General features: G+C 51.4%; 1 protein-coding gene across 1 annotated transcript in view; it reads right to left on the reverse strand.

The window, feature by feature from the left end:
• Window positions 1-16,597, reverse strand: part of SLC12A8 (solute carrier family 12 member 8) — a 146,347-nt gene that overhangs the window by 48,538 nt on the left and 81,212 nt on the right. Inside the window, exon 5 of the mRNA XM_036352933.1 lies at window positions 8,770-8,883. Coding sequence (XP_036208826.1) covers window positions 8,770-8,883 — 114 coding nt within the window. The remainder of the gene's footprint in view (window positions 1-8,769; window positions 8,884-16,597) is intronic.

Genomic DNA, 16,597 nt, shown 5'->3' on the forward strand with positions numbered 1-16,597 from the left:
CAGCTTTACTATATGAGATGGTGTTGGCCATCCCTTTACTAGTTAGGTTTATGAGGCTGAACTTCCAGCACCATCCACAGCCCCCTGGGCATAGACAGCACCATGTAGCAGGGGGCTTGGGCTTGGTGCCCTGGAAAATAAGCTCTTGGTTAAAATTACCAGTGTAGCCCTGACTGGTTTGGCTCAGTGGATGAAGTGTCAGCCTGCAGACTGAAGGGTCCCAGGTTCGATTCCGGTCAAGGGCATGTACCTTGGTTGTGGGCACATCCCCAGTAGGGAGGTGTGCAGGAGGCAGCTGATTGATGTTTCTCTCTCATCGATGTTTCTAACCCTCTATCCCTCTCCCTTCTTCTCTGTAAAAAAATTAATAAAATATATTTTAAAAAATTACCAGTGTAACTGTCAGATAACCACTGACCAACCTCTGCAGATAGTGGTCATCTTTTTCTGCCTGTCCCCTTAGTCAACCATGGCACACAAAGACCAAAGTCTTTGCTTGCTACCTGTTATCACAATGCTACTTCTCACCCTGTTTTCTTTTCTTTTCTTTCTTGTTTTGTTTCACTCCTGAAAATGAGAATTAGTAAAGGGAGAGAAAAAATCTAATAGTTTTTCTTGGCTTTTCTGGTTTCTGTTAGTGCTCATTAAAGGACTACTTATTTCTCAGGAAACTTCCAAGCTTCCTCCTGGGAGCTTTTCAATCCAAATCTGTGTCCTTAGAAACCTTTAATTTTCTCTTTCCATTTATAGTTAAATTGTTTCTCTGGTGCCTATTTTCTTTCTTTTATAAGTGCTTACATTTATAACTTTCTTTTTAATTAAGGTAGAATATCCATGCACTAAGGTGCCCAAATCTTATCTGTTGCCGTGTGTGTGTGTGTGTGTGTGTGTGTGTGTAATGCTGTTTAGAGGCAGCACAGCTCTGAGCCTTATCCAAAAACAGGGATAAGATTTTGCACCTTGAGGCCCATTGGAAAGTTAGAATAACTAGCTTGGCACCCAGTAGGTGCTAAATAAATGTCCACACCGGAAGGATGGGCTCCATTCTCACTCAGAAACCCCTTGGCTTCTCAGGATTCTGATGGTTTCTCTTCCCCTTGCACCTGATTTCCAAACCCCACTCCTTCCCTCCTTCTCCACATCTGGCTTATTGGTTTGTTTGTTTAGTTCTTCCTGTAGAATCTTTAATCCCCTCTTCACTCTATTCTTGAGGCAGAATTTGTCAGTCAACCCTCTACGGCCGTAGAAATTCTGCTGAGACATCATCAAATACCGGGACTCAATCAAGATCGGTTGTCTTCTGGCTTGAGGGCAGCTCCAGACAAGTGTGTGTCTCTCTTCCAGCATCCTCTCCAAATACCGTGGGATGCAGTGGGGTTCCCCACTTACTGTCTGGGTGACCTTGGGGGAAATAACCTAACATCCCTGTGTCTTTGTTTCCTCATCTGCAAAATGGATTAACAGTAGAACCCATGGAAGCATCCAGGGTTCCTCAACATGGAGGTAGAAATATGAAATTAGGAACAGGGCTCTAGAAGGAGCTCTTTAAAAGGAAGTGAGGGACAAGGAAGCCTGGGTGTCACTAGCCTCAGGCTAAATCTGTGTCTGCTAGAATCAGGGGGGCTGTGGTGAGGCTTAAACGAAAGACTCTATCTAAAGAGGTCAGCACAGTGCCCGACATCGTAGGATGATTTTGTTAAAGTTGGAAATTAACTCTACGTATACAATTACAAAAAATAAGCATGTATAATAAATATAAAGCTTCCTCCTTTTTTCCTGTTCCTGCTCAGAATGCAGAGGGGTGCGCCCCGACTTCAGGTTGTCCTCACCTGGGTCTCCCTGTTCTTTAAACTGGGGACCGCATTTTGGGGCAGCAAGTTCTTGTTCTCTCACCCACATGACACACAACTCAGGAGGAGCCCCAGGGGATGCCTTGGGCGGGAGGGACGCTGGGGTGGCTGAAGGCAGTGCCCGCACGGCAGCCCAGGGCTGAGAGTCCCGGAGACAGCCCCCACCCAGAGGGGTGCAGCAGAGCCCCAGAGCCTCTCAGGGTGTGTGTGCGAGCTGGAAAGAGGATCAGGGCCAGGGAGGGCAAAGGGTATCGCAGAAGCAACCACAAAGGTGACTACGGACATTCTGGTAAAGGCTGCTGGTTTCCCTACTGCATTCTTCTGCTGGGTGTGGTCAACCATCAGGCCCTCATTCCTTCCAGTAAGAGTCTGAGATTTGGGGACAGGGGTTACATGACTTCACATACTGGTTTTATTCCCAGTAAATTTCCATTTCCCAGTTCATCCATGTGTTGTGGTCCCAGATCCCAGGAGTGGCTGTGTGTATTTTTGTGTGTGTGTTTGTGGTGTGTGTGTGTGTTGGTGTGTGTGTGTGTGTGTTGGTGTGTGTGTGTGTGTGTTTGTGGGGTGTGTGTGTTGGTGTGTGTGTGTGTTTGTGGTGTGTGTGTGTGTGTTTGTGGTATGTGTGTTTGTGTGTGTATGTGTTGGTGTGTGTGTGTGTGTTTGTGGTGTGTGTGTGTTGGTGTGTGTGTGTGTTTGTGGTGTGTGTGTGTGTGGTGTGTGTGTATTTGTGGTATGTGTGTTTGTGGTGTGTGTGTGTGTTGATGTGTGTGTGTTTGTGGTGTGTGTGTATTGGTGTGTGTGTGTGTTTGTGGTATGTATGCATGTGTGTGGAGTGTATGTGTTTGAGGTGTGTGTGGGGGAGGGGTGCTTGTGGGGTGTCTGTGGTATGTGTGTGTATGGGTGTGTGTGTTGTGGTGTGTGTATTTGTGTGTGTATTTGTGGTGTGTGTGTGTGTGTGTGTGTGTGGTGTTTGTGTGATATGTGTGTTTGTGGTGTGTGTGTGTATTTGTGGGGTGTGTATTTGTGAAGTGTGTGTGTGTGTGTGTGTGTGTGAACACCCTGTAGGGAGAGATGTTTGTTTTTCAGGGAAACTTTGGGAGTGTAGTTTGGAGAAGGAAAGTACTTTTTAAAACAAAGCGAATACACGGTCTGTCCATGGCCCCAGCCCCCCCCCCCCCCCCCCGCCCACTGCGGCCACTTGCCCAGGGTGTGGTGGAGTGCAGTGAGGAGGACAGAAGGACAGAGGACTTGCTCCATAAATCCAGAGGAGCCGAGACCTAGCCTCCGGCTGCTCTTCCCAGGAGTCTCCCGCCCTTGGAATAAAATCTCTGAAGTAACCTCAACAATATGTCTCTGGCTGGAGACGGGGACCCAGGGTGGGGGGACTAAAGTGCTTCTTCTTCCAAACTCCCCTCCCCTCGCCAAGCCTGGAGGTTCTCTTGTTCCAGGAGAGGATGGCGTTGGAGGCAGCCCCAGCCATGACTCACTCAGAGCTAATCCGTGGCAAATCCATCACCATGGGAACTGCCAATCATCCATGCTTTTCATAGCTTAACAGAACATCTGCCAGGGGACAGCCAAGTGATACAAATTGTTCGCCCTGCCTACCGTGTTACAGTGGGGCCCTGGGAAACAGAGAGCGAGGGGAGGCACCTCCGCAGCCAGGACCGCGGCCCAGCTCAGGCCACCAATTTCTGGGGGCCTTTCGCCATCCTTCACGAACGGCTCTGTGCTCCTCCCTTACCAGCTGGTCACTGGAGGGTCAGATGAGCGCTTCCTCACCTGGCCAGGCGGGAAGCACAGCTCCCTCTAGGAGGGGCGGGGTAGATAAGCCTGTGTAGACTGTTCAGTAATGGAAGTTTATGTTTGGAATATTACAGAATAACATTTCCATAATTTAAACCACAGAAAAGAAAGCTTGACTAATACTCTTAGGTAGCGAGCTTCCTCTAAGGAAGAACAAAGGTACACCTCTCTGGTCCTGGGAGGCATCTCAGAATGTCCCGCTTATGTGCAGTTTTAGTCTGATTCTCAAAAACAAACGTGGAGGAGAAGACAGGCAGGTCCTGGACTAGCGGATGGCAAATGTTCGTCCAGGTCAGACCCTGGGCTACTGGGTGGCATCTTCAACTCTGAGGCACTGCTCATTCCTCACTGAAGGAGAAGTAGTAGGGGAGGCTCTTCTGGGACAGGTGCCCCCTCTCACTAAGGGGCGGGGCCTGGAGGGAAGCCCTGGGAGCCCTGTGGAGTCACATTCCTGAGGCGACCACCTGCCGGTGCCTGGCGACACCCTCTGGAGTGTTGCCACCAGGGAGGCCAGGCCCTGTCTCAGGTGTAACTGCTGCACGCAGGGGTTCTTGACTTGGCGTCAGGACTCGCTGCCGGGCCCAAGGAACCGCCCAGCCGGAAAGCCCCTAGAATGTGTGCTCCATCTGGGTCAGGAGGCAGGACAGGGAGGGGAAGCTGGAAATATTTTCAGATGTTAACTTTTTAAAGTTAATTTCCTTTATTTTGTTTCCCCCTTTCCTTTTCTGTCCATTCAAAAGGAAGTTGACCTATCGGTGGACTCTTGAACAATGCAGGGATTAGGGGTGCCAGCCCCCCCATGCAGTAAAAAATCCACATATAACTTCCAGCTCCCCCCAAACTTAACTATTATTAGTCTACCATTGACCAGAAGCCTTAGCGATAACATAAACGGTCGATTAACACATATTTTGTGTTATATGTATTATATACTATATTCTTACAAAAGAGGAAGCTAGAGAAAAGAAAATGTTAAGAAAATCATAAGGAAGAAAAAATACATTTACAGTACCGTACGATTTATTGGGAAAATATCTGCCTATAAGAGAAGTTCAAACCCATGTTGCTCAAGGACAGCCGTACTTTATGCCGTGGGGGTGCTATGTGTCAGGGACAAAGCAGAACTTGCCTGTGTACTTCTTGGGGCTCTGTTTCTGAAAGGCCTGGGCCCTTAGGAGATTTTAGAGGATAGAGGAGCAGCTGAATGGCTCGGGAGAGCATGGGTGGACAACAACAGTTTGCAGCCTCCCGCGCAAATAAAAAGAGAGCATCCCTTGTTCAAAATTATTAAGATTTTTACCAAGAGCAAAGCACTGAACCATTCTGAGGCCCCTCAGAGCTTGGAGCACAGTGTGAATGCACAGGTTCATATCCAAGAAGCTGGCCTGGACAAGGGTGGCCCCAGGATTAGGACAGAAGATTGCCCCTGGAGCTGGGGGCAGGGAGAGAAAAGCCCACAGGATTTGGAGCAATGAGGACCTGGGGCCCCCTCCCTGGCAGCATCATTGGGGATCAAGCAAGACCTCAGAAAGGAAGGTCAGGGAAATGCAGACTCTAAGGATAGGGGTCTCGGACTTAGCAGATTTCTAGTCCCCCAAAGTGGCTCTGAGGTAGCAAAATGCACACACCTGAAGGGAAGTGCAGACTGGAAAATGGGAAGGCCTGGCTCTGTGTCCAGATAATGAATAGCCAGAGTCCCCCTAACATGCCCTGGTACTTGGTAAGATCCCAAGACCCTGAAACAGAATGGCAGGGCAAGGCGGAGGCAGGACCAATGATTGACGTCAGCTTTCAGTAGTCATCCTGGAAGAATGAAGGCTCAGAGTCAGAGGCTGACTCTCTTTCCGGTTCATGAATATGAAAGAGATGCACTATTTCTGGCACACCTGGCTTCGAGGACCGAGATTCTACCTGTCACTACTGAGATCCAGCTCCAGCCTCATGCCTGTGGCCAAGCCTCAGGGGGCATCAGGTAGAAGGCCACTGCACTGATCCAGGTGAGAGAAGCAGCTTGAGCCAGAGTGGCCAGGGAGTACAGATGGACAGAGGAGGAGGTCATGAGTTGCTCCCCATTGCTTGAATGAGGTGCCATTTCCTGAGATCAGGAGTAGAAGAGAAGAACCAGCTGCGGGGGAGGTGGAATGCGTTTGGTTCTGAACATGTTGGGTCTGAGACACCCAAGAGAAGATGTCATGTGGGCAACTGAAACTATGATGTGACGCTCAGAGAAGTCTGGGGTGGAGGTATCCATTGGGAGTCATCAGCTTTGTGGTTGGTCAGTGAACAATGGGCATGGATGCAATTCCAAGGCAAACAGCAGAGAAAGGAGAGAAGGGGGCCCGGGCATAGCCTGGAGAACCCCAACATGTAATGGGCAGGCAGAAGAGGCTGCACCTATAATAGCAGGTCAGAGAGTCAGGGGGAGGTGAGGAGGGTGCAGCATCATTAGAGGCAAGAGGAAAGGAGGAGGGAGTGGACTGCTCCCAGAGGCCAGACACATTGACACATTGAGAATGCCCATGGATTGAGTCATGTGGGAGTTACTGATGATTCTGAAAGGATCCACTTTGCTGGAGAGACCGGCTTGGAATTCCAAAAAGAGTGGAGGAGTGAACCTAGGAACATGGAGATGGGGGTGCAGACCAAGCTCTGCGTTTGGCCATGAAGAGGAGAGGAAAGGCCATTGCCAGAGGGACTGAGGACGGATGATTATGGGCTTTGTTGTTGTTTTTTATGTTATTTTCATTTTCACAGCTTTACCCAGACATAACTACTATACAATAAGCTGCACGTGTTTAAAGGGTAACAATCTGAAAAGTTTTGGCAGATGAGTAGATCTGTAAAACCACCCCCTTAGTCAGGAATATATTTTTCAGTAAATTTCCCTGTCCACCCCTCCTGCTTCCCTCACCTCATTTCCAGGCATCCACTGGTCTGCTTTCTGCTACTATACTTTCAAGTTCTAGAATCTTCTGTAAATAGTTGTTACAATTTTATCTTTTTAAATGGATACTCTTTCTTGTCTGACTTCTTTCACACAGCATAATTATTTTGAGATTCATCTATGTTGTTGCATGTATCAATAGTTCATGTCTTTTTATTGAGTAGTTTATACTGTATGGCAACACCGCCATTTGTTTACCCATCCACCTACGGATGAATACAGTCAAACCTCGGTTCTCGAACATCTCCCATCCTGAACAATTCGGTTGCCGACCAAGTTGTTCACAGGAAAGATGTCTTGGTAGTCTAACCAAACTTCGGTTCTCAATCTAACAACCCTTTCACGCTGACATCTCAGCAGGATAAAAAGCACCTCTCAGGCAACAGACCAAGGAGAGAATGCTTTTGTTGCTGGGAAAAATCGATGATTAGCCCAATTTTAAAACATAAAGAGGCCATCAAGAGCGCTATAGTTGTGAAGGGTGTAAAAGAAGCAATGATCACAGGCAATTGAAGAGGTAGAAAAACTGTTGTTGATTTGGAGAAAAGAAAAGCAGTGAGCCAGGGGCCGCCATTTCCGAGGCAGTGACATATGAACAAGCAAAGATGCTGCGTGCTGACCTGAAAGACACCCCCTGGACCAAGTGCTGCGAGTGGCTCCTTTAAGGCCAGTAGGAGGTGGTGCAATAAACGTAAGAAAAGAACTGTTTATTTATTTGCAGATTAAACAGTACATTAGACACCTACTGTATATAAGAAAGGTTAAAACAGGGAAGCATCTGAGGGTCTGGAATGGATTAAATTCCCGTTATTTCTAATGGGAAACATGATTCTGTTTTCGAACAAATCGCTTCTCGAACAGCCTTCCTGAACAAATAAAGTTGGAGACCCGAGGTCCCGCTGTAGGAGCTGTTTCCAGTTTGGGACGATTACAAACCAAGCTGCTTTGAACTTTCATGCACAGTCTTTGTGCGGACACCTGCGTTCGTCCTCCACAGTAGATCACCGGAGTGGAATGGCTGGGTGTACGTTTAATTTTTAAGAAACCACCAAACTTTTTTCCAAAACGGTTGCACCATTTTACTCTCCCTTTAGCAGTATGTGAGGACCCCAGTGTCTCCGTGTCTCTGCCAACATTTGGTATGGACAGCCTTGTAAATTTTTGACATTCTAGTAGCTTCTCCTCTTTTTTCTACCCCTACCCTATTTAGGGAGAGGATAATGAGCAAGAAAATGGCCACATAGAAGACGGCAGAGGGAGAAGGTGAGGAAGAGGAGACAAAATCAGCCACACTCTCGGGCAGTGGTTCTCAACCTTCCTAATGCCGCGACCCTTGAACACAGTTCCTCATGTTGTGGCGACCCCCAATTTCATGGTTACAAATCGAACATAATTAAAGCATAGTGATTAATCAAAAAAACAATATGTCATTATATATGTGTTTTCCGATGGTCTTAGGCGACCCCTGTGAAAGGGTCGTTCGACCCCCAAAGGGGTCACGACCCACAGGTTGAGAACCGCTGCTCCAGGGCATCAGCACAGCCTGATCAGGGGTGAAATGCTTTTCTGAGTCTGTGCCTCCCCGCCATCATTTAGATCATCTGATCAACATATTATCTTACTGCCTCCAGGCCAGGCCCCCAGCATGGGACAAGAGTTCTGCAGGGACCTCCGCTGTGAAGGCTTCTCCCAGGCCCCTGCGGGCCAGGAAAGTGGGGAAGGCAGGGGATCCTGGTTTCCCCACACCCAGTGTGGTAAGAAAAGACAACAGCATTTCTTTGTGCCCTGGGAGACGAGGCAGGAGTCAGGGGAGAGAGAGGGGAGTTCTAGACCCAGTTTGCACTCATTCCAGGGTAGAAAGGACAGCTTGTCCTGCTGAGGAAGCCATCCTGCCCTGCCCTAACTATGTCCCCTCTCTTCACTTGGCCCAGAGGTGTCAATATATAAGTACTGGGGTTAAGGAGGATTAAATCATGTTGGGGCCTTCAGGAATTACGAACAAATACACTGTTACAGTAACAGATTTTTAGTCACGGCTAAGGCCAACTCTAAAGTCAGATGTACATTCGGAGAGCACATGAAGGTCCGTTATGATTCTGAGTTTTACGCAGCAAGCATTTATACCCCCAACATGAGCGTGAAAGAAACCCCAACAAATGACAATACCTGTTGCTGCTGGGAAGAACACCCCAAAGACAGTGAAAAAAGACTCCCCGGGGCTGTAATCAGGCAGCGTGTTGTTCTGCAGCAGTTCCGGTGAATATCCAATGAAGCCATGTTCTGAAATACACCGAGAGGAGCCGAATGAGCCAAATGATAAGCGGAAGCACAGGCTTCCCCAGACTGTAGTCCCACCCAGTGCAGAGAGAGAGAAGGTCCGACAAAGCCATCTTCCTCCCACACCCAGCTTGACTTCTGTGTGCCTGTATCTGTAGATACAGGTGGACGAAATGACATGAAGGGGAACAGCAGCTACCACGGGGGTGGGAGCATTTTCTTTCTTTCTTTCTTTTTTGTTTTGCTTGTAGACGTCAGTATACATCTTTCGATGAGCTTGTATGTGTGTGTTTGCTTTTAATTTAAAAAATTAAGTTATCTCCCTGCTCAGAAACTGTCCCATGGGTCCCCATTAGCTGTAGAACATAGTCCAAACTCCTTAGGATGAGTGTCAGACCATCCACAGCCTGGCAACCCCCCACCATCTCCCATTCCTCTTTGCCTCCTCCTTCTCCCCAACAGTCACATAGACACCTCTTCCCAAGAACCCCACGGACACCCACCCCTGCGGCCCTGCCTTCCAGACCCTTCTCCCACATACCTGAGCATCAATATTGTGCTCACTCTTCAAGCTCACCTCAAAGGTTGCTCCCCTTGGGTTGACAAGAACTCCCTAATCAGAATCAGTGCCTCTTCCTGAGTGCAGCTGGCAGGGTTAGCCACATTACGTCTTTCCCCAACTAGCCTCCTTGAGGCCGCAAGTCCAGTCTTGCACATCCCTGTCCCCCCGAGTCAAGCACTGGGCCTGGGTCACAGCAGGTAGGTTGTGAATGTGGGTCACACTGAAAAGACCCTTCCCTCAGATCCCAGCAACGGGCCCAGCCCGCTTCCGTGCTTTCAATTTGACTTGTTCACAGACTGCTTTGTAGAGGGACATCTCAGATCTGATTTCTTCAATGCGTTTGAAACGTCTAGTACATTGACTTGAATGAACTTTTTCAAGTTTGAATCCTACGGGCACTTTGCTTCTTTGTCAAAGGAGGTCACTTTGAACAGCCTCTGTGGACACGTTCGGGGCTGTGGCATTTCAAGAGACAAGGTAACCGTTACTGGGCCAGGAACACGCAGGCTCTCCCGCTGTGCTTCTGAAGCCCGTCTCTGAGAAGGGGAGGTGTGTTCCTGCTAACCGTAGTCCAAGAGAAGCCAGCCCGGCCCTTCACCCTCCGCCCCTGCAGCCACAGAGGACAGCACTGGGCTATGACTCCACAGCCGACCCCAAGGCCCGGGTGACAGGACCTCCTGCCCGTCCCCCACCTGCCTCACCCCGAGCATCCACCCACCAAACGCGCCAGCTCCCTAGTGAGTCCTGTGAGGTCGCCAGCGCTTCTCACAGCTTCCAAGACTCATAACTTCATAGGAAAAATATTTTCAAAAAAACAATAAAACGAAAGCTCAGTGAAGCACAAGGGGCCCTTGGAAGTCCGGTCGGGATGCAAAATCGTCGTCGACCGCTCTCTTTTCTGAACACAGAATCTGTCCTGGGACATTCGATCCCAGGAACTGGGCAACATTTCTGAATGGTTTGGCATCTTCACAGCTGGTCCTCCCCTCATTAACAAAAAAGCGATAATAGCGAAGCGAACTTCAGTTTATCCGCTGGCTGACCCCGGGACTAGCCTTCTGAGGAGAAAACCAGTCCAGCCTGCCTTGGAACGGAGCTCAGCCAAGCTGGGAGGATGCTCAGGTCCGAAAGCGCATCTGAATGTGCGCCGGGCAGGCCAGCCGTGCGGACATAAACACTTCATCAGGCTCCGTGGATCGCCGCCATCGCTAAGGGGCCCTGACGGGCAGGTATGTGGTCATCAGGCCTGAAGGGCTTTGCCCGGGTCAGCCTGAAGGGTCCAAGTGAGCGCAGGCCCCATAGGTGAGTCACTGGGAAGCCTCTCCCTCCACCCCACCAACAAGGCCACAGATGAGACCATGAGTCACTGGCTCCCTTGGGGGCTGGAGGAGCTGCCTCGGCCCCTTCTCCTGGGGCAGCCCTCACACATTCCCCAGCGGACTCACACCTGCCCTGCTGCCCCAGCCTCTCCTCCCAGGTCCCGCTCTGCACCTCTCTCAAGGGAATAACCTTACATTTGAGAAGACCTTTATGGACCAAGCTGCTTGGCAATGCTTTGTTTCTAATATTGTAAGGTGTGTCTACATGTCTAACGATAAAGGGGGCTGAAGTATTTCAAATGTTTATACAGGGTTTTTAGTGCCATAGAAAACTATCCATGTTCTACATGTGTTAAGAAAACTAGATACCATTTATAGTATAAATACTCAAAGAAGTTTCCATTTATGCGTGTAAAGAGTAGAAGCGAATATACCAGAACAGTAACAGTGGCTCTCTGTATAATGCAATTAGGGACAATTTTTTTCTCTCATTTTTTTTATGTCTACACATTTTCCATGTTGTTTTTAATGAGCATAATTGACTTATCATCAAAATATATCTTTCAGAAAAACAAACAGAACATCCCATAATGGAAAGCCCACTTTCTCCAGACAGCTTTTCTATAAACAAAGATCTTTTCTTCCTTTTCATCTCTACTCCCCCTACTTCTCAAAATGATTTCGGCGGTTTATGAGAAAAACATATGTACAAGGATCCAAAGAAAAAAATGAGAGAGAGAGGCCCAGCCACACCTGCACGGCACACAGCCTGAGGGCTCTGAACAAGACTCCGAGGCCAGGTCCCGCAGTCATCTCCCTCCAACCAGAATTCGAGGCCCAGAGAGAGCATCTTATGAGGTTTCTGACCAAGCAGGACTGACCCCAGGGCCCACCCCTCACATGTGCCACTTTCCAGTGGATGAGGAGGGGCCCCAGAGGTTTGCATGGTGGATCTGCCTCATTTCTCTGCCCCCACCTCCCCAGGCCTTGGTGACCAGCCCTTACCCCAACTCCTGGGACCTGGGTCTCTCCCACACGCTGAACCTGGTCCAGCTGGACCCTGAGCTCATGCAGGGCAGGTGTGCAAGGCAGGCACTGGTGTCCCTGGCTGGCGTGCGTTGCTGAGGAGTGAGGTTAGCTGGCTGCACCGACACCTGGGACCAACCTCTTACAGCGGGTCTTCATGACCGACTTTCTGATGCCCAGACCAAAGGTACCGATTTTCTGCCACGGCCTGTTTGAGATTCTGATGAAAGCTGTGGCCCCTCTCCCCACAGACAACACACTCTGCAAACCAGTTGGGGTTCTCAGGCCTCCGAAGACGTTCTGGGAGGCTTCGGCCCCGAGGTTCAGGACCTGCACACCAGGGGCTGCCTCTGCACTTGAAACTGTTCTGCCAGGCCCTGCAGGCACCTATGACATCCCCAGCCCTGCCTGTCACCACTCCATGCCAAGGAGCAGACAGTGGCTCTGAGTGACACAGCCAACTATGTTCCATACCGCAGGCCTGCCAGACTACGCCGAGTCCCCCCATGCACAGGCATCGTGCAGGGCCCCCCAGAGCACCCCGTCCTCTGAGAATAATAAACTCACTGAGTACCTCAAACATGCCAGTCGCTGGGTAGTAAGTCCTTTACAAGGTCAACCTTGATCTTCGCAATCGCCCTGAAAGCTTGGAGGTGAGGAAACCAGGCTCAGGAAGGTAGGGAATCTTGTCCAAGGTCACAGAACCAGACCTGCCTGGATTACAGCTACGGCGTCTCCTCCAGGCCAGGCCCCAGCCTTGCACGCCTCCCACACAGAGAGATGTGTGCGGCACAGGCTTCCTTCAACCTTACGAGACTCCCCCGGAGCTCCCAGCATCCCCCTCTCTCCATCTGTGGGCCGGCAGGGGGCCCACCTGTGGAATGCCACCAGCTGAAGCGGGTGGGTAGCTGGGGCTTGCACCGCTGGGAGGAGGCAGAGCCCAGCCTGGACCCCAGGTCTGTCTGAATTCAACGTGTTCCATCAGCCACACCGTTTCTCGGTAATTCGTCCCAGAAGTGTTTCCCCAGAGATTTCTAAAAATGGTCCCTTTGCCTCTGTAAGCCTTGTGTCTCCTCCTCTGGCAAACCAGGGGAGGCGGGCTGGGGTTCTCTCAACAGCTTCCAAATCTGAAAGGGCCTGGGATGCCCAGGGCCCACAGCTGCTCCGTGTGAATGTATCTGGGTTTGACCTGAACATCTGTTTCTATATCCATAGAAAAAAATACTTTGGTTCCATTTGGGCTGTGTTTTTAGAAAGAACAAAGAAAACAAATCACGCCAAGACCCAGGCAAGAACAGGCAGGGGGAGGACGCTCACAGGTCTGTCTGCAGAGAGTCTGGTAAGCTGTGCTTCTCTGGGCCCACTGTCTGATCAGAGGGGTGCTCACGGGACCCCACCCACCGGGCCTTGGCCAAAGGTGGCCAGCCTTGGTCACAAGTAGTGTGGTGGCTGCTAGGAAGCTCTCTGTGGCACCCGTGGTTCCCCCACACCTGCCCCTGCCCCTGCCTCTACCCCTGCCCCTGCTGCAATGAGAAGAGGCAGTCCGAAAGTCATCAGCCCCCACATGTGAATGTCAGATTGCAACCACTGAACTAACTGAGAAACGGAGATTTCTAAAAATGACGCTGGCACTCTGGCCACCACCCCACTGTGAGCCGCGGGCTCCAGTGGGGGAGGGGGCTTCCGGCACTGGCTTTCTTCTTGGCTCCCATCCCCAACCCCTCAACTAGCAAGATAGCCCTTTCCTGGGAATGGACAATGGAAGAGGCTGGTCCAACCAGGAATAGAAAGAGTGGAGGAAGGGCCCGGGAGAGAGGAAGGCAGGGAGGGGCCCAGACCCAAGGGCAGGCTGACCTGGGAGATCACAGGAAGAGCAACTCCGCGAGGAAAAGGAAAGGAGAGGCTGAGGTTCTGGGAAGGGGCACACGCCCTGCAAACAACACCTGGGGTGGGGGGCGGGGAGGGGCTCCCGCAGGCAGGAGACCACCAAGAGCAAGCTGAGGGTCCCCAGAGGAAGAGGAAGCACAGTAGGTGTGCCCTCAGGAAAACACACAATGGGTGCCTTTCCCAAGGGTCAAGCAGTTGCTGTAGACAAGGCTCCTCCTAAGGTCCAACTCCATGTGGAGCTGGACTGCGACCCAGGAGGGTCTGCCCAGCATCCCTTACACCTTGACAGCTCTGGGGCATGGCCTGATGGGGACAGGAGCCCGAAGCTTGGGGGGGGGGGGGGGGCAATGAGTCGGAAATGACAGCCCGACAGAGCTCGGTGAAAAGGGGAAGAAAGGGAGGGTCCAGGCCCCTTCCTGCCCCTGAGTGCCCACATGGCACTGCCCAAGGGCCGCCACCCACACTTACTCAGATACCGCCCGGCCCCAGAGGGTCCAAGGTGGACGGAGAGGGGAACTTAACCCACCCAGCATGCCCCGGCGCCCGGGCTGGTCAGCGGGGCTTCCCTTCCTCTGGGCTCTGGTGTTAGCTCCTGGAAGCTGCAATGAGCAAGGCAGCCCCGGGTCTCAGGAAGGAAGATGCACCCAAAGAGCAGAGGCTGGGAGAAGTCCAGACTCATCTCCTCCTCGATGGTGTGGGGGATGAGGGCCCCAAAGACCTCTGGGGAGGAAGGGGAAGCTCTGATGAGACCAATAGTCAGGACACCTGGGTTCCGCCCGGGTTCCACCCTGGTTCTGCCACAAGCTCACTGTGGGCCTGTCGGTGAGCCCTTCCCCCTTGGAAATGCAAAGTCTGGAAGTGGCCCGAGATTCTGCATCCCTATTGAGTACCCCAGGTGATAGAGAGTGGGGTACTAGCCAGTTTCCCACAATCCTTCCCATTCAGGACGTTGCCAAACCAGAAGCCCATTCTCAACACTCAGGACACATGGTCCAAAGACACGACCTGTTTCCAATGGCAGACATAAAATCCCAAATTAGCTTCCAGAACATGTCAGCACCGCCCCTGCCTCCCTGGCCCCCCTTCCCTTTCTCTGTGGCTATTGATACAACGCACACTCCGGAACGACTACAGTTTAATATGTTAATGAATCAAAGCAGGTCTGCATGACAAGCACTGGCGTAACATCTCCCATTACTTCACTGTCACGAGTGCTCTCCATCAGTGCAGATAGGAAAACTTCATGACCTCATCCACTGGCCCATTTGTGCAGCAGAGGAAAATGGAGTTTGGAGATGGAAGTCAGCTGCTCTAAGGCATGGAGAACTGACTGCAAATGGAGCAGGAGCCCTCGCTTAGGGTTGAGTTGGCGTCCACTCGGTAGCACGTCCCCATGGGCTGGCCTGTCCTTGAGCTGGGTCCTAACAATCCTGGTCCACTGAGGTCAGTGGTTCTCAACCTTGGCTGCACATTAGAATCACCTGGGAATCGTTTTAAAATCCTGATTTCTGGGCCTCATTCTCCGGAAATGCTGTTTCTTTGTTATGGGGTGGGGCCACAACATTAGTAACAAAGAAACAGCATTTCCGGAGGATGAGGCCCAGAAATCAGGATTTTAAAAAGATTCCCAGGTGATTCTAATGTGCAGCCAAGGTTGAGAACCACTGACTTAGATGCTCCATAAAGAAATTTTTTTTTAATTGAATTCAACGGGGCTGTATTGACTTGGACTGTATTGATCACTGGCTGGGGAGACGGAAGGGGAAGTAGGTTTGGAAGAGACCCCCAAGGCCCCGCCCACAGCACAGCTGTCCTTCCCTGCAGTTCTGGGCAGGGAGCTGGGCGCCTTCCCCAGACCACAGTCTCCTCTCTGGCTTCAGCCCTCGTGAGCTTGGTCCTCCAAGGGAGGGTGGGGAGAGGATGTGAGCAGGGTTTCCAGCTCCCAGGCCCCCACCCAGAGAGAAAATACACAGAGGAGGGCTGGGCAGGCCAGCAGTGGCCAGAAGGGAAGTCGGAGTGGGGCTGGGCCTGCCCCGAGGGCGCAGGGAGGAGCAGCCTGGAGCCTCCAGGCCCCAGGGGAAGGCCTCCACCCTGCGGGACAACTGGCTGGTGGGGCGGGAACAGCAGGAAAAGCCCAGAGCTGGGCAACTCTGGGGACAAAGGGCCCTGGTTGGGGTGATCTTAGGGCAGCCCCCTTGGGAGGGGCGGCTAAGAGTTCCAGTAAGGAGAGGGGCTCCTGCCAACCCCCACAATCTAGCACAGGACAGGCAGTCCTGGGGTTCCTTCTGGAGCAAAGGATTCGCCCTTGGAGGGGAGGATGGACCTTTTCCTGGCGAACAATGGCTTCTCATCCCCAAGGAACTGCTCATCTGCTGACCTGTTTTCTATTTTAAACGCTTAATGACCTTTTCCTATAATGGCCTGGGGGCCCGCAAGTTGAGATGAGAAGAGAGTTTTGCCTGGAGAGGCCTACAGAGGAAAGAACTGTCAGAGGCCCCAGGACATTCAGGAACTCAGGGCTCACCTGCAGGAAACAAAGAAGCAGCTTAGGCTAATATAGTGACGGCCACAGGTGCTGAGCCAGGTTGGTGCCAGGCACCGTCCACTCTGAGTGCTTTGTGTACACTAACTCACTCACGGAGTAGGTGCATTTGTCAGGTAGGAAAGGGGAGCATAGACCGGGTTCAACCCTTGGCTCCCACTCAGGGTCAGTGCTCACCCAAGGATACGGGGAGTGTGGGAAGGGGGTGGGGAGCCAAGCTGGTCAGCCTGGGCCCCTACTGAGGGGACTGCAGAGGCCCCAGGGCCTGCCCAGTGCAGCTCTCAGCTCACAGGAGCCCTGAGAAAGGAAAATCTGGCCTTCTTATCTCCTGGGGAAAGGAATGCACTCTCCCGCCAGGATAAGGGGCTGTTTTGACAGGAA

The sequence above is a fragment of the Myotis myotis genome, unplaced genomic scaffold, assembly GCF_014108235.1.
Source record: "Myotis myotis isolate mMyoMyo1 unplaced genomic scaffold, mMyoMyo1.p scaffold_m19_p_2, whole genome shotgun sequence".
Classification (NCBI taxonomy): domain Eukaryota; kingdom Metazoa; phylum Chordata; class Mammalia; order Chiroptera; family Vespertilionidae; genus Myotis; species Myotis myotis.